Raw genomic sequence first — 25,006 nt, 5'->3', positions numbered from 1 at the left:
AGATACATGGCCCAAGAGTGCCACAGTGACAGCCAGTGTGGCAGTCGGCAGCACACGTGCAAAACACAACACCCAAGCATTAAGCATTATGCCAAAACCCTGCAAGAAACCTCTTTTTGACACTTACAAGCTCATTTCTCTCTGAAAATCATTCTCAGGGTCAACAGCGTCTTTGTTAGAAGCACTCTGTGAAACGGGGTCCACGACCTGGCCCAAAGTCACATCTAGCCTTTCCACCCAAGCCAGATGCTGCCTGAATTCGGACAGGCACTGCTTCAGGCCTTCCTGCGAAAGAAGCACAGCCCTGCACACCTCCGCAAAGAACCAGCCCCCCCCCCACCCCAGGCAGAATGTCCAGGTTACACCCTGGAACTCTCCCCCAAGGTGTTCCGCACAAATCCCCACAGCAAGGCTGGCACCCCCCAGGCCTGCCCTGCCCCAACACCCCCGGCCCCAGCACTGGCGCAGGCTCTTCTGCCCCGCACCCGGCACCGTCCCGCACCGCAGGCCCCGCTCACCGCATCGTTGCGCCGCTTCGGCCGCTCCTCGAGCACTACGTTGAGCCCCGGTTTCAGCTCGCCCCTCAAGAAGGCCTCTTGCAGCTGTGGGAAGGGCACCGTCAGGTCGCGCCGCCGGGCTGCCCTACACCGCGGCGGCCACGGGAGGCCTCATCGCAGGGCCCTCGCCCCGGCCCCGACACCGCGGGCTCACCTCCGAATCCGAGAGAGAAGAGTCCTCCGAATCCGAGCCGGAATCAGAGACGGACTCACGCCGCGCCATGCTGCCACCACTGCCTTACCACTTCCGCCCACGTGCGAGCACCGCCACTGCCACTTCCGGGGGCGCTGGAGCCACAGTTGCTACGGCGACGGCAGTGGCGTCGGCAGCAGAAGCTGCGGCATGTCGGCCGTGGAGGCTCAGCCCGTGGCAGTCCTCGGCTGCCGGCCGGGGGTCGCCGGCGGCGTCTGCTTCTTGGAGGATCAGGTCGTGCTGCACGCGGTGGGGGCGGGCTGCGTCCAGCTCCACCTCAAGCAGAAGTGGCACAAGTTCATCCCAGGTGGTCCCGACCCCGACCCCGGCCCCAGCCCCGGCCCCGGCCCGCCCTGACCCTTCTCCTCCCCGCAGGCATCGAGAAGACCCGGGGCATGCAGGCCATGGCCATAAGCCCCGATCGGCGGTACCTGGCCGCCGCAGAGACGGTAGCGGATCAGCCAGTGCTGACGGTCTACGACCTGTCGTCGGTGCCGGTGCCGCGGCGGAGGACGCTGTCTGCCGCCGAGCTGCCGGAGCGTATAGCGGTGTCTCTGGCCTTCTCCCCCGACTGTCAGTACCTGGCTGCAGCCACGGCCCCCCCCGGGGTGCACCTCACCTTCTGGCTCTGGAAGAAGCAGCGGCTGATGGCTGCCATCTGCCTCGAGGCCCCGGGCAGCAGCGTCTGCCAGGTAACAGTGGAGCTCTCACGGGCTCCAGCACACCCTGCCAGCCCCGGGGCCGTTCGGATCCCCGCAGCCTTGCCACGGGGGTGCACGCAAACACCTCCGCAATTGAGCTGGGCCAGCGTCTCTGTGGCTTGTGTTTAACGTTTTGATTCACAGTTGACTGGTTCTTTGGGAGCCTATTGCACTCTTTCAAAAACCTGGATAAAAAGACCAAACTTTAGTCCAACAAGTACTGGGTGCCGGGTAGGATATGAGTTCAGTCTGCAGCATACGTGCCCAGTACAATTTCCTGTGACCATATGGCTTCTACCCAGGGCAAGACAGGAAGGAGTGGGCTTCACACTGTAGATTTTATGTCGTTTCCGTGGCCTTTCTTGGCATCTGCAATAGCACACTGGGCTAAATAAATTTTTGCTTTTGACCCATAATGGACATTCTCATGTCCTTGTCTCTTACATCACATGAGATCTACAGCGTGGGGCCAGTACACCTGGCCAGTGTGTGTGCAACATGTCCTTTGTCTTTCTGCAGAAACACTCATTAAACATACTGTCTGTGTCCAGCAGGCATAGCACACATCTTGAAAGCTCTCTGCATGCTCGCACACCTTTTCCTTCCTGTTCTATGGGCAGACCAGAGTAGTAGCCCAGGAAGAGTGCCTAGGAGCAGGCTGATGGCACTCAAACAATTCCTGTGTCCTTCTTTGGGTGAGCTTTTTAGTATCTTTCTTGCAGGGAGGTAAGAGGCTTTCAGTACCTGGGTTGGCTGGACCCCAGCTGCTGCTTTTTCTGGGGTACAGCTACACGGAGAGCTTGTGCGAACTACTGACTTCATGAACTCAATTTCTAAGAGGAGGAGAGTGACTTGAAAGACAACTACTGTCTGAAGTCCCGTTAAGCATGAAAAATGAGATCTAGCTACTGCTGTTATCCTTCATGTTGGGTATTAAGATGGCTATCCCACTTTTTCTACCAATAAACACCTAATTATGTGAATTAATATGTATAATGGGCAAGGTATGTGAGAAATAATTTATTCCTGGCCTTTAGGAATGAATGGTCCCACTTCTCATCAAGCTTGCCACTGGAAGAAAAAAACATGCTAATCAGCAGTAAAGAGGTATTTTTGCCTTACTTTTGGCATTTAATCCTGAAAGTCAGAGACAGCTTCCCCTTTGGTATTGCATTGTGATTCAGATAGCAGGTTAATAGAGTTAACATATTTGTAATATCATGTAAAATTGATATACACTTCTGAAAGGGGGGAAACTGCAATATGTGGTTATGATGGTTATTTCTTATTCTTTTCTGAATTCCTGTATGTTTCTAAGAAACTTATTCGCTTGTTTGTCCTCCTGTATCTATTATTGAAAGTCTTAATGACAAGTATCATATTTGCTTATTTGTGAATGTAGTTGTATAAAATATTTTCTCTCTCTTTTTGTTCCATAGGTGAGTTTTAGTCCTCAAGACAATGCACAGGTTTGTTTCACTGGAAATGGCTTTTTTAAACTTTTTAAGTACAGTGAAGGAACTTTGAAGCAGATGAATTTAGAAAAGGGAATGCCACAAAACTACTTGTGCCATACCTGGCTGTCCAAGGAGGAAGTTATATGCGGTACTGACACAGGCAAACTTATCTTGTTTGAAACTGGAGATCTGCTCTGGGAGACAAGTGTAGAGTACAGAAAACCACACAGGGAATTAGAAGAAGATGCAACAACAACAGAATATGAGTGGTAAGTCTGTTAAATACGCATAATCTCATGCTTGTTCATGCAGATTGGTTGCAGGGCATTCACTTATTTCCTTCGTGTCCAGTTTGTGAATAATATTTCAATTGCTGCTGATAAGCATTTTTTTGTTTGTCCTTCGGTATTCTTATGTCTTTATGCATTTCCTGCTTGCAGTTGTTCTGTTGGCTCCAGTGCTGATAATGGTTCACAACAGCATTCTTTGCCTCAAATATCTGCAATTGCAGCTTATTCCAAAGGATTTGCATGTTCATCTAGCCCAGGAATTGTTCTGCTGTTTGAGAAGACCAGGGAAAAGGAACTCTATGAGGAGAGTCAAGAAATCTGGGTAGGGAGAAAAAAAGCTTTTCTGGGCAATAATGCAGCAGAGGCCTGTTTAGAGGGGAGGGTTACTTCCAATTCAATTATTTATGATAATTTTTATCACACCTCTTAATTACGTTTTAAACATTAGCTAACTCTCCTGATTGAAAGGAAGGGAGTTGCCAGAGGTCACACTGAAAGGCAGTGACAGATGAATTTTGCAAGGTAACTCTGCATGGTCCCTCATCTAAAATCTGCTTTGAGGCTGCTAGACGTCAGGAAAACTTTAAGAAACTTTTATTCATGGAGACTCTTGGAGCTAAGAAGTACTCTACATCAATTTTGCAGAACTAGTCTGCTTAGGTTTTTTCCAAGGCAAATTTTTGTCTCTTCAGATATTTATGAGGCTTTTGCACTATTAAGTAATCCAGTAAGATTTATAACTGTTCTATAGTGAGCTGTATGCAGTGACTTATTTGCAGCTTCTGGCTAAGAACATTTAGCTCTGATGGCCTGGTCAAGCCTTCATACTTTGAGCCTCAGAGGTTAGATCTTCCCTATGTAAAAGACTCTGTAATAAGGCTGTTACCAACCTGAATGATACATTGAGAAGAACTGTTACGCTGACATCACAATTTTCAGGCAGTTTTCATTCTGACACTTGCTAGTTTTTTTCTCAATGTTTTCCTGCTACCATTGTCAATTTTGTTTAAGGCAGTGCTTAAGTTTACTGCTGAAATGTCTGTTGATACTTTTTTCACCTGTAATGCTATAGATACAATTAAATTATCTTGTCCTCTGTTTTCTGCCTTGCAGTAGTTAGATACTATTAAATATCTAAGTTTTCTCATTGATATTAAGTATATACTTATTAGGGTAGCATTACAGCAAAAGGGGGATTTGTGTGTGTGTGTGTGTGCATGCTTACTACTAAAACATGGAGACCTGGAATACCCCATGGAATGCGTTTCTTTTGCAGCTTCCTAAGGACCAGTTCAGCAATGACCCAAAAAAGTCAGTCAGACAAAACATTATATGCATATGCTTCAGCCCCTCAGAGGAAACGATGGTTGTTAACACACATAAGAATCAGCTTTACGTGTTTACTATGCTCACCACTGATTTCATGAAGGTGAGTGCAATCCTATCACATTCCACATCCCTAATGGCCAGTAAGAGGTATTGTAATGGCACAGCCTGTTCAGGGTCACTTTCTATAATGCATTCTCATAACTACCGTCAAACAGCATCTGAATCTTTAAAGCTCGTGATATGATGAGTTCTGTGTGCTTCTCTGACAGCTGTATTTCAGCAGCCCCTTGCTCAACCATCCCTCCATATGTATACCTGATGTTATTCAGCAGAATGAGAGAGGACGCTGTTAAGTCTGTTTAAGGGTGCTGAACTAGTTAAGTAAGTGTTGAACTAGTTAAGCAAAGCTTTAACAGAGAGGCTTTTAACAGAGAGAATTTAAACATTATAGTTTATGCTCCACTGGAACATGCATAATTTTTAATGCAATGATAATGCTGGAACAGCCATGGGAATCTCATGTGACTCTAAAATAATAGTCATTGAAGTCCTAGTTAGAAGTGAGACCTCTCTGTGAAGGACAAACATAATGAAAAACATTCCCTCCTCTGAAGGAATTAAATAATAAAATGACAGGAGATAAATGTATTATCACTAAATAGACTGGCTTGGAGTTAAATACCTACCCTGTGTACAGGCATATGGAAAGGTCTTTACGGGAGGGGGATTTGTAGTTATGGGTCCTTTTTCTGCATGTAGCCTAAAATTTTATTGGTGCTTCACTTTAGGGTGAACATCCTGGTTAAGATGCTTATCACTCAGCACTGGATTGTTTTTAAATATATGTCTGGCCAGAAGGTCTTAAATGAGTTCTTGCAGGTCCAGTTTTATTTATTTATCCAACTTGCATTTCTTTGGACACCTAAAATTACATTCTGCTCTCACTAGTGTATGAGGACTGTGGAGCCTACATCTTCCCCCCCCCCCCATCATTTTTCTTGATTATTAATTATAAAGTTAAAACTGATTCTAACATTGTTATGTTTTCAATATTGTTATGTTCAGACCTGTGCACTGAAAGGAGTAGTAAGTGGTTTCCTCTAATCTATTTGACTACTGCATGCAAAAAGCAACGATAGATTTCTTACATGACTTACTGCTTGTAGTGAAATATTTGTGAATTTTTATGTTTTCATTGCTTCTCAGGAGAAGATTGCTTATTTTAAATATCTGACTTTCCCATTGCATTCTGCTTCCATTACTGGTCTGGACATCTGTGTTTGGAAATCCATTCTTGCCACTTGTTCCCTGGATAGATCTGTCCGCATTTGGAATTACCAGACAAAGTAAAGAGTTGTTTGTGTTTATTACTTCCTTTTGCTTTTTTTGTATATTTATTTAGCAGGCAACAGCAGCAATGTCCCATGAATGAGAGTGTTGTTTTGGTAAAATTCTTGTGTGGTGTGGGATGTAAATGGTCTTACTGACATTATTTGGGGTGTGTGAATATGCAGTGCCTTTAAAACCAGTGCCAGAACACTCCAAAGCCTTTTCTATCAAGCCATTTTTGTGCCAGACTTCTCACGTGTATTGAGGAAAGAATCTTCAGGAATGTTTCATTCAACTTTGCTTTAAGTTACTGCTGTCCCATCTCCTGCTTCATAGCCATAGTTATTAAGCAAAATGACTCTAGTTTTTAAGGTTCTGTGGGAGGAGAAGGGGAGAAAAACAAATCTCAGAAGAGATATATGTGTAGGTTTTCAGTCAGTGGTTCATTTACCTTCTTAATCATATTGCAGTAAACAAGGATTTGCTCTTGCACCTTCCACACTTTCTCTGTGAACCAGAAAGTTCAGATTTGCCTTTGTTTCTTGTAACATCTGTGTGATGATTACTTAACTGAATGACAGCACATTTCCTCAAAGACAAGGCAGTCAGATTGTAGCTGCAGGTGTCCTTGCTGGGCCAGATAATGTCCCCTTCTGCATGCACAGGGAGTTTGTATGTACTATTCCATACTGCACAGTGGTTTTCTCTTTCAGCACTTTGGAGCTGTATAAAGAATACTGGGAGGAAGCATACACAGTATCACTTCATCCCACTGGCCTTTTCTGTTTGGTTGGATTTTCTGACAAACTACGATTTATAAGTCTACTGTATGAGGACATGCATGTTTTCAAGGAGCTTGCTGTGATAAAGTGTAGACAGGTAAGGAGAGATGCAAAAATGAAATAGAGGAGTTATAAGAAGCAGAGTGGCAAAGAATATAACAAAAGATAGAAACCTCTCTAACAGATACTGTAGGATTTAGGATATCAAAGCATAGAGAAAAGGAGTTTAATTTGAAAAATAAGCCTGGAGACTGATGTGTAATGTGCACCTAGGAAGCAGCAGAAGGGGTAGTTAGCTCAGAAATGCTCAAGGACTGAATTTTACAGGGAAAAGTACCAATTAACAAAGCACTAAGAGCTAATTATATCATGGGGTTTTCTTTTTGTGTAACAATCTGATTGTAGATTATGTCATTGGAATTCAATTTATGAATGTTTTTATCCCCTGCATCTGCAGTAATGGGTGGTTATGTTGTTTTTGTAGTGTTCATTCAGTAGCAGAGGACATCTTTTTGCTGCAGTTAATGGAAATGTGATTGAAATTTATTCCAGCATCACCTTTGAGAATATTAATAATCTGAAAGGACACAGTGGGAAGGTTAGTAAACAAATCCTATACAGTACAACTCATTAAAGTATGAACTAGTTGGTAAGATGCATTTTGAAAAGGTAAAGTGGTAAAGTACAATTCTGGATCAGAAATGGGCCCAAAAATTAAAATTAGAAATTCAAAAGTCATTTTTCTTTAGCAGAAGCCAATGTATGCACGTATTAAATACATCTAAAAAGCCTGTTCTGAAACTGGAAGTGAGTGACTGGCAGGTAGCTGAACAAGGAAAAATATCCCAATAATAAATTATAAAAATGAAATGTACTACTCACTGTTGAAATGAGCTTTTTCCTGGCAGTGGGTTCATAAAGTAGTTGTTCCTGATTTTTTTTTTTTTAATATAATTACTTGAGAAACATCCAGGGTTTTTTAAGTAAGTCTTAGAAATACAATTATGAAGTTGTCATGGATTTACCAGTAAAATGACTCCACGCTGTGTGTCTGTAACCTACATATCAGGCTCCTTGGTATGTTTTGCTTTTGCCAGATACGTTCAGTTAAGTGGAGTGCAGATGATACTAAATTTATCTCCTGTGACACACATGGTGCTGTGTATGAGTGGAACTTGTCAACAGGTGAAAGGGAGACTGACTGTGTGCTCAAGTCCTGCAGGTACAGCAGCATTGACCTGTCTTCTGATGCCAAAGTCATCTTTGCTGTTGGATCTGACCAAACTCTCAAAGAAATTTCAGAGTCTTCGGTGAGCTAACAAGGACTCTGGGATTTTGCTAAGTTTTTGGGGGGAGGGTAGTAGTGCTTTGGTTTTCTTAGCATCCATTTGGTAAGCAGTAATCAGTCGGGTTTTGACAGCTGCAATATTTACTGACACTTTTCTTGTGTTCTTGTGTTCTTTATCATGAAGCCTGAGATTATGCTGTAATTTTGTATTTTTATAAATTTACTCCAATTTAGCTAGAAATCTTCTAATCCTGCTAACAAACTAATTTAGCAATCTTATATCTACAGTTTTGCTGAAATCTAAGTGTATTGCATCTCCTACTGTAGGCTACATTCATTTATTATTTTTTTGTCCAGAAAAGTAGTAAATGGTATTTAATAACCATTACATCTTTCAGAAGTGATCAATGTATGGAACTTGGCTTGAAATTATGCTTATCTATAAAGCTTAATATTAATGATAGTTATGGCTTTACTCCTAAAGGCATGTTGATTCTTTTGAATGCAGTATTTGCTGCAGAGGTATGACAAATGCTCATGCAATAGGTAATCAAATACTATTGGGGAACTTCATGTAATGTGAGGCTTTTGTGTGGTGGTTTTGTTTTGCCCTTTTTTTTTCAGATCCAGCATGAAGTGCCTGCTTTTGGTGTTGTTTATACTGCAGTAGCTGTTTCTCATTCTGGGCACATGGTATTTGTTGGTACCTCTCTGGGGACAATTCGAGCTATAAAGTACCCATTACCTCTGACAATGGATTTCAATGAGTATCAGGCCCATGCGGGTCCTGTTACAAAGGTAACATAAAGTATTTCTTTTCCCTGCACTACAGGCTGCACATGTCTCCTTTAGTACTGATTCTCCTTCACATTTCATAGCATAATAAAACTGTTCAAACTGAGGCTGAGCCTCCACATGGAGAATGAATATTACAGCATTCATAGAAGTTTTCTACCTAGAAATAGATGTCACTGGATAAGCTGTTGTTGGCTAAAAAGTGGCTTGCACCAGGATACGTAACATGGTATTTCTCTGATGGTGAAATTTAAAATATAGGTCTTTCTGGAAAGACGAAGATAGAGTTACCGTAGAATCATAGAATTGACATAGAAATGACAGGGAGTATGTGGGTGGGGAATAAAATTTGGAATAAAATCAAACTGCCTCTATTCTTCCTTGTCTCTGCTATTATTTTGTTGTCTTTTCATTCTAAGATGTCCATAACAAATGATGACCAATTTCTGTTGACTGCCTCAGAGGATGGCTCTATATTTATCTGGAAAGTATATGAGAAAGGAGGTGGGATAGCGAAATGGCAGAAGGAAGCTGAGTATGCTGAGGAAGTGTTGATCCTGAGATCAGATATAAAAGAGAAGGTAGGTGGAGCAACTTGTGAACATGAACCATAGAATTCGTAGTGTACAGCTTATGAATTACATTTGCATGATGTTTGTGACTAGCTGTTCCTATATGGCCTTCTGCTTAAAAGGGCTTGCATGCCTTTCGTCATAAAAGAGATTACAGTAAGTAGCTGCAGCTGCTTGTTAGCATGCAGACTGCATTGTATGAACAGTGAATGTGGAGAAAGGTTTAGATATTTCTCTAATACTTTTCTGAATCCCTTGAAGGCAGTTTTAATGAAGTAGAGAAGTCAGAAGCTGCATTTCTATAAACCATCTTATAAAACAACAAAGTAACCTTACTTCTAGAACTTTGTCTTGGTCTGTCTGTCTGTAAATTCTCTGCAAAGGCTGTCTTTTATAAATACATGCATGCAAATAATATATCCTTAACAAGCTGTTGCTAAAGGCAAATAATCTCTCTGTTAATACTGTCTTCTTATCCATGTTCTAACAGAGTCAGGCAATGCTGGACCTGCAGATTCGTGTGAAAGAGCTACAGACAGAAAATTATTACCAGCTTAGTCTCAAGGACATGTACTATAATGAAAAAATAAAGGAATTAGAAGATAATTTCACTCAGGAAATAAGCTCCCTTAGAACCAAACACCAGGTATGAATCATATTGCAGAACCAAATAACCAAGAAATCCTTCACTGAAAGGTTGTATCCAAGCTTGCATTATATATATATGAATGCCATAAAGCATCTGAAAAATGACACATTCCTTTCCAATACAGATGTTCTTGATATTTGTAAAGCATGAAGCTACCTTTGAATCAACTGTCTTGTAAGTACAACAGAATGCAATAGTTATCCTAGGGAGCCTACAAGTATCTTTATATAAAAACAGTTCCAGCAATAAATGCTGACTGGGAGCAAGGACCAGTAAGCTCTATCACCCTTGAGGAGAAATGGGACCATGGCTTAAAAGCTCCATCACATATAAAGTTGCAGCTGCTGCAGGATCCTACAATTATTCTTCTAAATACCGCCTTTGTTGTGCCCTGGCTGCTTAACATTTGTGAGAACATCTGCTGAGATGCCTTCTATGCTTTTTGAAAATAGAAGTAAAATATGTTCCCTGGATTTCTTCTGTTTATGTATTTATTGATTTCTCTGTGGTCACGAAGCAGGAGTTCCCTGAAAGCAAAAGCCACAATAATTCTTCCCAGTGTCTTACTTATGTATGTCTGTTCATTCTATTCTGTCCATCTGTCTGTTGCACACACCACATTTCTGACCTGTAATTTGCTATATTTCTGGACCTTTTTTAGAGTTAGAAGGCAAGTAATGCAGTACAATTTGTCTGGCAGTAAAATGACTTAAGTGACAGATTACCTATCACATGATTCAATTCTGACAACCTCATGTTCTTTCCAAGCTTTTGGATGAGTATTATCCTATCCTGGTGATTTGTTACTGCTTATTTTGTTGAGTCTTACATAGTCCCTTCAAGCAGTATTTGAGTTTGACGCCACGTAAAGAAGGATTCCAGTATGAAAGCTTGCCAAGTTACTTACTAGATTTATTATTTTATGGCCTTGTCATTTTCGGGTGCTCCTTTTATACCTTTCTTGTCTTTTGGCCTTACAAATGTTCTGGCAGGTTTCTGATTTTGATTTTTTTTTTAGGAAGTTTAATTATTCATTTTACTGCTTTTTTCGAGTAGTTCCTCAGGCTCTTTGGCTTTTCTCATTGTAGTTTTTGCATTTAAGTAACCTGAGTTTTAACCTTTCTATTTCTCCTCATTTTTGTACAGCTTTACCTTTTACAATAAAACCTTTTCACTTCTTATAGATTCTCTAACTGTCTTTTATCTGTGCTGGTTTTCTGTTCTGTTGTTCTTCATGTCTTGTCATAGAGTTATAACAATCTCAGCTACACTGAAACTTCTTTAGGCTTGTTGATTATAAGCCTGCAAGCAAATGAGTTTGAAGGTGAATAAAAGTTTTCTAGGCAGGCAAGTTGTACTTTCCATCCAAGTATCAGTACTTGTTAAGATTAAACTGAATGACAGGCTTGGGGCTAACCTTTCTCGTTGTGGCCAGCAGGCAAATGAAGTATTTCTGCTTATACAAGGCCCACAGAGTTGCTATGAGAAGAAAGTGAAAAAATTGTACCTATGGTACAATTCTCAACTTCCCTGGGAAATTTCTCACCTGTTTTTTTGTTCCAGTTCTTTGTGATTTCTTAGAAGATTAAGTCATTTGTAGTGGTAATCGGACATTCCAAGCAAATGGCATTCAAAACTTTCTTTTGCTTAGGTATGTGTCATTCTGTGCAAATGACAGTGGTTTAGGCCCTCAAGATTGCTTCAAATGAGGCAGGAAGCAGCCTGAACTTTAATATCTGAACAACAATTTGTGGAACTGCAAATTCTTTTCAAGCAGGCACACACAAGAAAGTGGAGGCTTTTGTAGCTCACAAACTTTTCTTAGATTAGGATCGTACAGTACCCTCAATTATATGAACTCCATTTTCTACTTCCCCTTAGCTTTCCATAGTTTTCTAACTTGCCATAACAAACTAATCTCTGGGAAGACTTGGCTTAGTGATATGTGGCATCTGAATTTTGGCAAGAGATTTCAAACATAACTTCTTTTGTGTATGTATTCCCCAACATAGGCAAGAGCACAACTGATTTGGACACTGCTTTGCCTAGTTTCAAATTAAAATGTATTTGTCTTTTTTTTTTTTCCCCAGAATTTACAGACAGACAAAGAAAACCAGGAGAGACAACACCAGTTGCAAGTGTCTGAACTGATGGATAAACAGGCCAGGGAGATGCAAAAGCTAGGTCATACTGTAACAAGTGTTTGTAACTAGAATCTGGAGGAAGTCGTTAGACTCATAGCAAGTAATGTGGCAGGGAGGGATTACTAGAGTACAAGGACAAGGAAAAATGCATGAATGTCATATAGGTATTACAGACCAAACATTTGTCTAAACTGCATTTGTCTGAACACACACATGACCATGATGAGAACATGCACATGGGCACTGTATCTTAGATGTTTGAGTTTTGAGATTAGTAATTTCTTCATTTATTTTATAGCTGACTGTGCAAGGATAGTGAAGTTATATAGTTCAGCAAAGAGGCTAATATACAGTGCACACAACATGGAAATACCTGGACCTTAGATTCATAAACAATATAAGACAGAAGTACTGCAAATGAGTATGATAAAGCAAGTCCACCCAAAACTGAGTCCATTTCCTACTTGTACTCTGTAGCAGTTGTGCTTATACAGCTCTGTCACGGCTGTTATCTCAAGGGAATGCTCAAACTAGCTGTTACTAATTTGTTGTAATAGCAGAGTGGGAGACCTTGGTATAGGTTTGAGACTTGTTAAAGCTGGAACAAACCATCATTCAGCGGGATATAGCAGGATATTCAGAAATACAACAAAGAAAAGTGGATGGTAGCTTTGGAACAGGAATTCTTAGTGAAGTAGCAAGTTAAAGGAAGAGCAGGAAACTCAAGAGATGGTTTCCTGATGTAAAATTTTATATGTCCAGAGAGTCTAAAATCCCTGTATATCTGAAGAAGAAAGTGATGAAGTGCATCTAGTGTAACTTATTGTAACCAGCTGCCAAAAAGATAGTACAGAATAAGACACTGATGACTGTAGAAGGGTAGGACACACCTCTTTTCTATTCGTTTTATCCATTCTGTATGTTTTCTGTTACCAGAATCTGACAGTAATCAGAAACTCTTAATGGAAAATGAGAAATACCAGGAGCTGCATGAGAAATCCCAAAAGATGCAGGAGGAATATGAGAAACAACTACACAGCTTGGAAGAAAGCAAAAGCAAGGCTGTGAAGGAACTAACAGAATACTATGAGGAAAAACTTAATGAGAAATCTGTTCTGCTGAAAGAGGTCAGAATCTTGATTTGCAGTTTGAGTTCTTAACCAAGTTTATCTCCAACTCCAAAGATAAAATGTTCACTAAGACAGCAGAGGTGGGGTCCTTCCATGCAAATCCTGATCTACCTGTAACCCTGGGGAAGTATGTTGACAGGTAGAATATTAATAAGGAAAAGCCATCTGAGTTACCAACTTCTCTCACTTCATACCTTGAGTAAGTAACATGTTAAGATTGATATCCTTGGGAATTCTCAGCTTCACCTCTTTTTCTCCTAGATCCCAGAACTCCTGTTTAATGATGTGGGCTAGATGATACATTTACTGTAATTATAGAATCATGGAATCATAGAATAGTTAGGGTTGGAAAGGACCTTAAGATCATCTTGTTCTAACCCCCCTGCCATGGGCAGGGACACCTCCCACTAAACCACGTCACCCAAGGCTCTGTCCAATTGATGAAAGAAAGATTCAGTCACCTTGTTCTGGTGAAGAGATAACATTTCTAAGATGGTGAATTCCATTCCCAAGTCCCTGAGGTTCTTGCTGGCTTAATCTGGGGGATAAAGAGAAATACCCTGAGTACTTCAAAAACTCCTGCACATTGAGGTCAAAGACTTGGCTTGACAAAGGGCAGCTGGATAACTGATACCTATGTATCTAAAGTCAATAAGCTCTATGAACATTCTGTTTGCAGCCCTATGTTGCAATAACAATTTGGAAAGAATGTGAGGAATGACTGTGAGAAGCATACAGAGACCGATACAAACCTGAGTGGTTATTTGACCTAATGCATCAGAAGCAGCAATTTTAAAAGATATTCTCTAATGTTACCCATATTTGCATTTTCTGCAGCCAGAATAAGTTTGTTGGTGTTAGTGTTTGGGCCAGGGTCCTACCTTGAATCATCCAAGCCTTAAGAATGAATTATTCTTTTTTTCTCTTTTTTTCTTTTTTTTTTCTTTTTTTCTTTCTTTTTTTTTTAAGGATAATCTTTCTTATGTTTTTCACAGCAGTTTTTAAAGTTACTTTAATCCCCTAAGAAGTTACTTTAAATGATACTGCTGCAATTGACAAACCCACAAAATATAGATCCTCCCAGGAGAAACACAGTTACAGATAAAGCACCCTCCTCTTCTTTGTCCTTCTTCATTGTCTTCTCTAATGTTTGTTTTCCCTAACTGCAGACAGAGGAGGATATGAAGCAGCAGCTTCGAGCACATGAAGAAATTAAGAAACAAATTTATGAAGATGAAGACCAAGAAATCATGGAAATCAAAATTAAGTATGAGCGACAACTCCGGCAAGAAAAGGAGTCCAACATGCAACTGAAAGGAGAAATTGGAGTCATGAATAAAAGGGTATTTCTTATTCTGTGATAGGATCAGACCTGCACTAGGAGACTTATAGCCAAGGACTGAATGTGATGAATGACATGTCAAATTAGTCTGTTCATTTAATCTGTAAATACATGGCATTTTATACGAGAACAGTAGCCCCTTCATGTATCAGATTGTATGTTTAGAATATCTGGGTAGAGGAAGCTGTGTGCTTATCGTATCGCCTTCAGTTCCATTGTCTTCTAGACAGCAGGAGTTTCTTCATGTGTCCTTACAGTCTGATCAACACCATTCCTTGGTTCTGAATTTCTTGGCTTCACAGATCTTAGTACTGAGGCAGGGATTTTGAGGGTACCCAAGAGCTATGGACTAAGCACGTTTCTCATGTACTTTTGAAACCTTTAGAGATGTATGACAAGTGATCACCTTCAATTAATTTTCCATGGTTTGAGCGCTATTTGAAGCTGATGCTTGGGTATAATAACCATACCCTTCTTGTCCTGGATGCAAATGCCTTGATTCCTTGTAGTGCAGTGAGTATTCTGTCAGAATACACAGAAAATGCAAATACAAATACTCAGCTCCCTTTTGAGTTACAGGTATTTAAGTGATGTGATGCTCCTTCATCAGATCATAATTTTTTAGCTGTCTTTTGTCTCACACTGTCTACAAGGTATCGTACAGAGTAGGTTGGCTCAGTTTTGCACAGGTTTTGCAGACTGTTCTTTGGAGTTCTTACTTGTTTGCCTCTCTAGTTGAACAGCCTACAGAAAGAGCTCAAGGAGCGGAACAGGTGCATTGAGGAAATGAAATTGGCACAGCAGAAGCTGCAACGCTTCACTAAGTCACTGGAAGATGACATCTTGTCAATGAAGAAAGAGATTCAAGAGAGAACTGACACTATCCAAGACAAGGTGAGAAACTGGACAATTGTCTGAGATCAAAATCACCCTCGCTTAATTTAATACAGGTATTTATTTTGATAGTATCATCTTGTGGCAGTATCACATGACTGGAAACAGTTTGAAAGAATTTGCGATCTTTAGTTTGGGATTTTAGTTTTTAGCAGTTTTAAAGAATTTGTGATCTTTAGTTTGGGATTTTAGTTTTTAACTAACATTCTAAGACTTTCTTGGGAAGCTCAAGTTCAGGATGAGTTTGTCATGCCCTGTTCTGGGATCTGTAGATGGCTCTCTGCATTATTTGCTCCTCCCTTCTCACCCAATCTGTATGGATAGCAACTGAAGTTCAGCTTTCCACTAGATCTGTGACTGCTGGTCTTGCCTCTACCATATTTGTGCCTAGTCCTGCTGGTCTGTTTGAGATGCTGTGTCTGATTCACATCTGTACCTATTTCTCCCAGGAGAAGCATATATATGATCTAAAAAAGAAAAACGAGGAAGTGGAAAAGTGCAAGTCTGTACTGGATCACAGAATAGCGGAGTTGAAGAAGCTAATAGAGGCACGTGGAAATGATGTTAAAATAATGAAGAAGCAGATCTATGAGGTGAGTAGCACTCTCATTTGGCCTTTGCTACTAAGTCCTTTGTCTGAATACAAGTCCCATGGAAGATTCTATCCTCTTTGTTCCTTGACTTCTTTCAAGGATACACAGTATTGATTCAGTATCTTTGCAGCTAATAAAAATCTTTGTGCACAATAGCTGATATTTAATTTTCTACCACATGCTACCAGTGATCAAGACAGTTATTTAAACTCCTGGTTCAGTATTTAATTCCAGGCTCCAAGTAATATCAGTTTAGCTTAAAAAATAGATCCTGTCCACATACCTGGTAGAGTTTGCAAGATAGTCCCTGGTTTACTGATATGGAGGAAGAGAGACTGAGCTTTACTCGGAAAAGTTGCAGATTTATGCAAACGTAACTCTATTTAGGGGTTAGGCACATGAACAAATGACAGTTCATCAGCTGATACATGGAAAAATTGCATGTATTCATACTTAGCTTACAGCAAATTCGTTGAAGCAACTTATTTATTATAGAAACTTACTGTGACCTCTCCATAGATGTAGCTTTAGATCAGCTAATCAGTGACTTACTTGTTTTCATAAAACTGTTTATTCAGAACAAAAGCCTTTTAAATAAAATACAAACTAATGAACAATTTTTATGTACATCAGACTAGCATGATGAAAGCCCTGTTCTCTATTCTAGTCACCATCTTATGCAAGTACCCTTATTACTATTTTCCCCCTGTGTTTTATGTAAGTACACACAGCTTTTCGGTGCATTTGTTTTTTTTCAGTATCAGGTGGTTCCAATCGTTGCACTTACTCTTTCCAGCATTGACTGTTAATTTCCATCTCAGGCAAACGTTTTTATTCAGATGGAACAGCAAAGCTCCAGTTCAGCGCAAAGAAACAAAGGGGCATCCCATCCCCTAAATGTTACTCAAAGGGGAGTTAAATATCCTTTTTTGTGTTTTCCTGTATGTTCTGACAGAGGGCAGTGTTGTTCCAAAATTTACTTTTTTATGTTGTAATTCAGCCTGAAGGGAGATCTACTCCCTCAATCCTGTTTCCAGTCCCTGGTTTTCCTGTTTTGTGTTGTTTTTTCACGTCTCCTTTTAGTCCTGATTTCCTCCTCCTGCTTCCTTTCAGACGGAGGGCGAGCTGGAACGATTCCACAAGGAGAGCACACAGCTGAAGCTGAACGTCACGCAACTGCAACAGAAACTGAAGGCAACTGATAATGAGATGCATAGGGAGAGGCAGAAGGTATGGGGTACAACCACTGTGCAGGTCCTACATAATGAAGTTTGTGGGGACAGAACACTGCAGAAGCATTAATCTGAGCAAACAGGTACTTCAGGGGTATTGTGTCCAAGGACCAGGAGAGTCTCTAGTCAGTGGGGACAAAGAAAACTTTCAAGCCTGCAACCAGATTAGAAAGTTGAAGTTTAAAAAATCCTGTTAATGATGTGTCAGTTTGTTCAATCAATACATATTCTCCAGGGTTTAACAGAGCCATGAGGCAAATGTTTAACACACTGCCCTTTCCTGCCCAAGCTTGAAACATGGGAACACTTGGTCTAAACAGGAGGAGCACATAGGCTACTACCTATCACTTATGTAGGTATTAGTAGGATGAAATGAATGGTGGGCATATTAATGGGGGAGATAAGGAGCCCTCCTCTTTGACAACAAACACATCAGACATAATGAAAGTGAAGGGGAAGGAGTTTAACAGGCAGTGCAGGACTGAGGAAGCAGGTTGAAACCAAGTGAGAAGGAGAAGGCAAACTTGATGTGAAATCATCAAGTTGTACATGTGTCTGATAGGTGTTTAGTGCCTTTAATTCTCTTATTAATTGTTTCTGTGTTGTTTCTTAATAAGAATGTAGGTTGTTTTGGACAGGTCAGTGAAGGGATAGCATGCATGATAGTCAGCCACTGGTTATCAGATGAGATCTATTGATGCTGGCACTTACATTACGTAATGCAAGTATCTTGGATTATTATTACTGCTAAAACTTATCAGTGCTATTCAAAATGTAGTGCTTATATCCCCAGTTGTTATTTTAATGACTTTTTTTTTTCAAGTGGAAGTAAAATGAGAGCTTTCACCAGCTCTATTAGACTTCCTAGAAAATTGCACATAATGGAGTGCTCTGATGAGCCAAATAAGAATGTACCTACATCATTCTTGCAGAAGCAAAATATGGAAGCTATCATCAAACGATTTAAAGCAGACCTTCATAACTGTGCGGGCTTAATTCAGGAACCAAAAAAGCTGAAGAATGGGATCCGTGAGCTCTACACCAAGTACGTGCAAGAATCAGACTTGGTGAGTAGGGACCTTCACCTTCTCCTTGCAGATGAATTTCTCTGGTAGTGTAATCACTAAGACAATATGCTGTGCCCCCTCAGGAGGAGATTGAAACGGCACAAAAAGATTTGCAGCCCGAGTGCATGAGACAGCAAGAGTATCTCGAGAGGAATTTGGCAGCTTTAAAAAAGAAGTTGGTGAAGAATCAGGAAACTCACCAAGGTGCTTACATGCACATTATGCAGGTAATAAGCCTTTTCCTTGTGATATGGAGAGGGGAAAATGAAGCAGCTGCACTGAAGATACTTTAGAAGCCTTACTACTATGGTTTCTTAGGACTTTGAAACAGTTTTGATTTGCTTCCTCACAAGAAATTCCTAAGTTTTTCAAGCGCTTCCATTCAATGATAATGTTCATTGAGCTACTCAAGTACTATAGTTTTCTGGACATAAAGAGCAAGATTTCTGAAGTCAGAAATTGCCTGTGTTTCATGAATACCTTTTGTTTACCTCCCACTCCCCGATATAAAAGGTGATGGAGAATCTCTGCTGCCTGGATATTTTTTAAGCAATTTATTTCCAACAGTATTTAGAATTCCCCTTATAGTCAGTTGGTAGCTGTCTGAGTGCCAAGCTGAACTTGCTACGTGTTAGTGTTTAGGAGGTAATTTTTGCCTTTGAAAAATACTTCTTTGGCCTCATAGTCCCACACCTGCTGGTCTGAATTCAGAACTTTCTGCTTTGCACATCAAGGTTTGCAAGGAAATTCAGAGCCATTTGATGAACATGCCTATTCGTATGAAGATCTCTTGCTCAGAAACTTTGTTCTTTAAAAGACAAGGTAAACTTGTGACTGCTAGGGTCAAAGATGCAATTTGTTTTCCTTTGGAGTGAGAGGATCCAAAGCCCCACACCAAACATCATAGGAGGACAGCTTTTTACAGTCTCTTCTTACCATGATCTCCTTCTGCTCAGTCAGCATTTCCTTTTCCCCTCACTAGCACTTTCTTCATTGTTACTTTATTTTGCTTCCTCAGAATCATTAGACCCCAGTTCCCTCCTAAGTCATCTGCTTTTTGCATGTATTTGTAGTGTTTCCCCAGGTCTAGGCAGCACCAACCTTCTTCCCTGGCCTTGTTTTAAGTTTTTTTTATTCCTTCTGTGAGTTAGATGTTTTAGCACAAAAGGAAGTGGCTTCAGAAAATAACCTGAAGAATTTCCTTGCTGGAACAGGGTGACAGATGGTGCTCAGAATGATAATACTTGATGTCTTGGATCAGTAAGCCTAACATAAAATGATGATTAAAACTGAATTAATAAAACATCTGGAAGATGAAGATATCAAAGGTTCTAACTTGCCTGGTTTCTTCAAAGGAAAAGCAGATCTCTGAAGTCTAGTAGATTAATGAGACTTTACAGCCAGGAGGAATTATCATGGTCTTCCAGTCCTTCTCAGGGGGTTTTTAAGACTAGCTAAGACAAACTTCTGGCAGGACTTGCTTTGAAAAAGTAAATGACATTCCAATGGCCGTCTAGCACCGTATTTCTATTATTTGTCAGTTGTGCTTACATTTTCAGAGCTGTGCTTTCCTCTTTGAGTGACTACTCATAGGTACATTCCACTAGTGACTGCTGCAGCGAATGATTAAAACTGTCAAGATAACTTTAATTAGTCTTACCAATTGGCAAGTTGCTTGTTGTTAGGCTATTAGTTTTCCCTCCAGCCTTCTGTATTTGTAATGGCTTCTTTGGTTACTTGGATACATAAGAACAGACACACTGAATAACCTCGAAGTAACTCTGCTTGAGCTGAAGCACGTAAAATAGGACGGTCTTTTCTGTAGTATGTTCTCCCTGTCTCTGATAGTCAGCACTGTAGGGACTTCCTAGGCTGTAGATTGCATCCAGACATCATAAGCAGTCGTACCTGACGGCCTCATCTTTCTTGCATTTATGATCAGTGTCAACCACAGCCTTTTAGCACCCAGAAAACCAAACAAGACATTTCTATGTAGCTCAGGCTGCTTCATACAAGATACTTTGCATTATGCTGTCTAACAGATGAAAAGGAAGATCTTAATTTGATAGCAGCATGCAACCACTTGGAATGAACTTACGAAGTTGTTCGTGACTAAAGTACACATAAACAGAAATGCTAACCCTGAAAGCTGGTCACAAGAAAATTACCTTGACTGATTCTTGGAAATCAGTCTTTTCACATGCACTTTTCAGGATCAAGCTCTGGGATAAACACATAACAGTCAAATTTCATCTATGTTTAAAGACCTGAATTAAACAATTCAGAGTCAACAAAATACTATGGTTTCAGAATAGGCTGCCTGAGCTGCATTTAGAGTCCCACACAACCACTGCAAGAGCAACTGTTCTTGCCCAACAAGTTCAGACCTTAACACATCCCACGATCTTCCTCCAGTGACTTTCAGCTGAGGGGAAACTAAAGCACAGTTGGTGTACTTGTCTTAGTGTGAAGTATTGAGTATCTTGCCACACACATGCACCTTAAGTTGTTGCTGCCAACTTGAACTCGTTGGGTACATCTATACCTAGATAATTGCTATAAGTGTTGTACTTTGTTACTCGCCAGTTTTCAGTTGTGTGGTGCCAATACTTCGTAAGTATACCGAAAGGAACCAAATTATATGCCTTGTGTAAATCTTTTATGGCAACATAATTATCTCTATAAACCAAAATTCTCATTTAAAAAGATCAAGGTTTGAATACACTTTTTTCCATAGGAAAATGCCATTAATCCTTGTTCTTATCTCCTTGGTTTAGTGGGCTCCCTATTACTTGAGACTGGCATTATGTGAGCTATCCAAAGCATGCCTTTGGCCATTTATCTTTTTAAAATATTGCCACTTACGATGAAATTCCATGGGTTGGAATCATGCTGTGTTCCAAAACTTATAAAACCCCACCACAGGTAGCTGAAGGCATTGCTATTCTTGGGTCAAGTATAATGGCAGGTGTTCAACATTTGCACTAGCTGTTGATGTGATAAGGTATTTCAGTGTCTTTGTAAGAGGCAAATATACAGTTCCACTTCTCTTGAATTCAGAGAAGAATCATTTAGTTACTTGTGCTCCTCTGTCTGAATCACGAGCAACATTTTTATCATCCTGCACTAGCACTAGCCCATACTGGTTCTGCTGAAGTCTTTGAATCTGTTGCAACAATGGATAAAGTACACTCACTTGTACTTTCAGAACTCCTTCAGCAAGATGCTTTGTGGTAGGCTATTAAAAAAATAATAATTAGAGAATTGAACTTTTATGGGTTGAAAATCATCAAAAAAAGAACAAAAGATTAATACGTAGCTAACCCTTCCTCATAACAGCATGTTAGCAGAAGATACCTCAAGTCTCTATATGCTTTATATATTTCTTAATAATTTGGAAGGGATATTGGAAAGTGATATCTGTCAGAACTAATGAAGAGGGCTTTGAAGATCAGTAAGGAGATACAGGTAATTTAAAAGTGAACAGACACATAGTGGCAAATGAAAAGCAAACTAATAAATGCTGGAGGGAGAAATGGAAATTCCTGCTATTATTTCTGAATTAATTGGATCAATCCAGGAAGGGACCTGAGCTTTCCTATGAAACTTGAAAGGAACAGGGTACCTTGCAGTGCAGCTGCAGTTAGGAAAGCAAAACAAATATTAGTTTATTTAGCTAATATGGTTTAAATACTGTAATGTTTTGCATCAAATCTACTGTGGCCTTATCTGAAATGTGTAGTGTCCTGATTGCCCTTTACTTTCTGCTTGTGATACTGATTCTATACTGTCCAGTGGCCTTCTTAATGATATGAAGATACATATTGCTGAGCCAGATAGTACCTGTGCTTTCCCTCATAGGAAGTATTGGTTTTGCAGGAAAACGTGAGTCTGATTAAGGAAATTAATGACTTGCGGCAAGAACTGAAGGCAGCCCTCACCCAGCTACACCACCTCAAGTCAACACTAAAATTAACCAAGAAAAGAGAAGCAGTTCAAGACACAGGTGAATAGTGCTTCTTGTATGTTTTCCATGTTGTCAATACTCATTCCAGAAACCCTTTTTGTCCTGGGTGAACAGTTCTCTTACGCTCTCCAAGCTTGTTTGCTTGGTGAAACCTGTTATATTTTACAACCTGTATGTAGTATAGGTATAGTGTATATAATACAGTATATATATAGGTATATAGCTCTACTCCTTCAGCCCTGAAAGATGCATTTCCTTGTTCATGCCGAAGAATCCTGCAAGCTGGACCTTTGTTACTCTGTCACGTTCTCTCTGATTTTATCTTCTAGCTCTCCCCAGTGAACCGCTGCCCAGCCCAGCTGTCCTGAGGTTGAATGCAGAAAAGGAAAATGAGAAAATCATAGAAATGCAGCAGCTAGAAATTCAATACCTGCGAAACCAAATCCAGGAGAAGGGGCAAAGCCCTGCAGTTCAGCCCCTCCTAGCCGGAAATCTTCCTGAGCTGAATCTGGAAGGAAGTCACAAGACACAGCAACAGTGATCTATCTCAAGGATGTCTTACATTATTGTATCATGCTGGCAAGATCAGAAATGCAGCAGCATAGATTAGACTTCCATGATTCTATACTCTTTCCACTAGAAGCATTCGTGCATCACTCACTGCTCTGAACACAAGGCAACAACTTCACTCCTTCCCCTTCTACTTTCCTGGAACCTTCCCTTTCCATAAGGCCAAGTAGCCAAAGAATAAATTTGTATTAGTGCAAAACTGATCTTTGAGCCTTCATGCTAGAAGAGGTGTGCACCTTCCTCTTGAGAAATAATGTGTCCTAGTTCAGAAGAGCTGATCAAACTCTGTAAAACTTTTCTGCTAGAATTCTAATTTGCTGTCACTGTGCTGAAAAACTCAGTATCAGCCTTTTATTTTCCAGTATTGATTTGCTTATGTCCATACAAAGAACTGCCCACACTTAAGACAGATGTCAGCTGACAGATGTCAGATGTCATTTCATCAGGACAAAAAGGCAGCAGTTTCAGACTCTGAAATCTAGAATAAAGTCCAAACCCTGCGTCACAACTCTTCCATAACTTTGATAAATTAATCTTTGCTTGTCTTCTTCCCAGCATCTGCAATCCCTTTAGTTTGGTTTTTCTGTGAAATCCTTCTAAAAAGTCACCCTACAAAGTACTCATGTATAGCAAAAGGCAGGGAATCAGTTATTTAATAATGGGAGGAGAAAAGTATTTTTTTCATCCTTTGTTGTCAGTGCACAACACACTGTCTCACTGAGGAATAGTGCACATACGTCAGAATTTTAAGCTACTGATTGAGCTTAAACTCAATAAATACCATATATTGTTATAATACCATATGGAACTATATGGTATTCTAAGAGCCAGTACATTGCTGTTTCCCCTTCCTAATCTGAATTGTAAAGAAGTGATGAGTGCTTTCTATGTTAAACAGAAGATGCTGGTGTCGAATGCTGGATAACACATAAGCTGTATTACCATTAGCGGTACTAGACTCCTTTCTAGGCTAACACCGTGGCAAAACAGATAGATAGCTCCACAAGCTCCTATGATCTGGGAGACTTCAGCTGAGTGCTTTGGCCAAGAATGTGGAATTAAGTTTCTTTAGTCTTACTTTTTTAATTTTGCAGCTGTAACTGGTATGGAGCACGGGTTTCACAGGAACAAAAGGAATAAATTACAATGGAATTGGTCTGTTGATGTGCTAACTTAGCACCCTTTCTTCCTCCTCCCCTCCCCATATAATCATCTTGATACTTCCTGTACAGAAAGAGGATATAATTAATGTAATTAACAAATATTTTAGAAACGAGTTCCCTCTTAAATTTTCAGAACACACCCATTTTAATTTGCTGGACTCCCATGTGGTATAATTTTCCCCTCTCTCCATCAGAATAAAGAGTGGCAGAAGCCACTGCTTTAATAGATGTGTTCTAGAGAAATGGAATCAATCTTCCTGAAAGAGAAGAATCTTGTCCTCATAAGAGGAAGAAGTATCTACAGGTGAAGAATGAATTCTAAGTGGTGGTTAATATGCTTAAAAGTACGCCCGTGTGTCACCCACATCAGAAGGATTTTAAAGGCAATAGAAGGCCTGTCAGATGAAGCCTGGATACAGAGCTGGCAGACTAGGTTCAAGAGGATTTTGAACTTGATCTTAGTGGCTAAGAGGCAGCTAAAACACTGTTCATAAGAGAGAACTTTGAAAGTCAAGCACAGCAGAGGGTTTCAACTGAGGTTTATCAGAAACTTGCTGGAAGCAAACTAGGGGTACAAACCCCTTCTATACTCGGAACACTAGACCAAGGGCAATTTCCCACACACGTGCTGTAGAAATTTTTTCAGGATTAAGTTGTAACTGGATTATGGTTTTGTATGCCAATGATCTTCTGAATTCTCTCAGGGTGCAAAGACACGCTGCTTCATCCTGTCTTGGTCTGCATTGTCTGTTTCTCCTGTTGATACCTTTCTAAAGGCACTGATAAGCATCTCATGCTCTTATAAAGTTACAGCCCACTTTTAAAAGTGGATATATGGCTATCTGTAAAGCTGAATAAGGTTTCCCCTTGGATAATGTGTTTGTTAACTGGCCCAACTGAAGGTTTTTCTTACTAAGTTTTTTCTTAGTAAGGGAAAGCTCATTGTTCAAGGGTGTTCATAT

General features: G+C 40.3%; 3 protein-coding genes across 9 annotated transcripts in view; 1 reads left to right on the top strand and 2 right to left on the bottom strand.

The window, feature by feature from the left end:
- Positions 1-863, bottom strand: part of EBNA1BP2 (EBNA1 binding protein 2) — a 491,427-nt gene extending 490,564 nt beyond the window's left edge. For both annotated transcript variants that reach the window (XR_009724171.1, XM_061345112.1), the window contains exons 1-3: positions 712-863; positions 519-602; positions 128-285 (exon numbers count right to left, since the gene is read on the bottom strand). Coding sequence is in view for 1 of the 2 variants with exons in the window: in XM_061345112.1 (XP_061201096.1) it covers positions 128-285; positions 519-602; positions 712-780 (311 nt within the window). In the remaining variant the exon portion in view is untranslated. The remainder of the gene's footprint in view (positions 1-127; positions 286-518; positions 603-711) is intronic.
- CUNH1orf210 (chromosome unknown C1orf210 homolog) overlaps positions 1-25,006 on the bottom strand; it is a 332,402-nt gene that overhangs the window by 290,313 nt on the left and 17,083 nt on the right. The window lies entirely within an intron of this gene.
- On the top strand, positions 829-23,293 carry CFAP57 (cilia and flagella associated protein 57). 6 transcript variants are annotated; one of them, XM_061345097.1, is made up of 22 exons: positions 829-1,057; positions 1,126-1,442; positions 2,891-3,177; positions 3,349-3,520; positions 4,475-4,627; positions 5,734-5,873; positions 6,570-6,735; positions 7,123-7,236; positions 7,736-7,948; positions 8,551-8,724; positions 9,141-9,302; positions 9,784-9,939; positions 12,033-12,126; positions 13,023-13,213; positions 14,386-14,559; positions 15,294-15,452; positions 15,902-16,045; positions 17,159-17,275; positions 18,210-18,344; positions 18,428-18,571; positions 22,224-22,350; positions 22,641-23,293. In XM_061345097.1, exons 1-22 carry the CDS (start codon positions 901-903, stop codon positions 22,850-22,852), a joined length of 3,708 nt encoding a protein of 1,235 aa, XP_061201081.1. In that variant the 5' UTR covers positions 829-900; the 3' UTR covers positions 22,853-23,293. The 6 variants fall into 6 exon arrangements, with proteins under 6 accessions (XP_061201081.1, XP_061201080.1, XP_061201079.1 ...); XM_061345100.1 differs by lacking the exon at positions 829-1,057 and having other exon boundaries at positions 1,307-1,682; XM_061345099.1 differs by lacking the exons at positions 829-1,057; positions 1,126-1,442 and adding an exon at positions 2,056-2,558.

The sequence above is a fragment of the Neopsephotus bourkii genome, unplaced genomic scaffold (genome assembly GCF_033783945.1).
Source record: "Neopsephotus bourkii isolate Nb327-2 ecotype Australia unplaced genomic scaffold, CSIRO-AGI_Nbou_v1 NB_234, whole genome shotgun sequence".
Classification (NCBI taxonomy): Eukaryota; Metazoa; Chordata; class Aves; order Psittaciformes; family Psittacidae; genus Neopsephotus; species Neopsephotus bourkii.
Note: the sequence above shows the minus strand (reverse complement) of the source record. Positions and strands in the feature narration are given on the sequence as shown.

Coding starts and splice junctions, on each gene's coding strand:
- CFAP57 (XM_061345097.1), top strand. CDS start 901: ATGTCGGCCGTGGAGGCTCAGCCCGTGGCAGTCCTCGGCTGCCGGCCG. Junction 4,628..5,733: donor TCACCACTGATTTCATGAAG/GTGAGTGCAATC, acceptor ATTGCTTCTCAG/GAGAAGATTGCTTATTTTAA. Junction 7,237..7,735: donor TGAAAGGACACAGTGGGAAG/GTTAGTAAACAA, acceptor TGCTTTTGCCAG/ATACGTTCAGTTAAGTGGAG.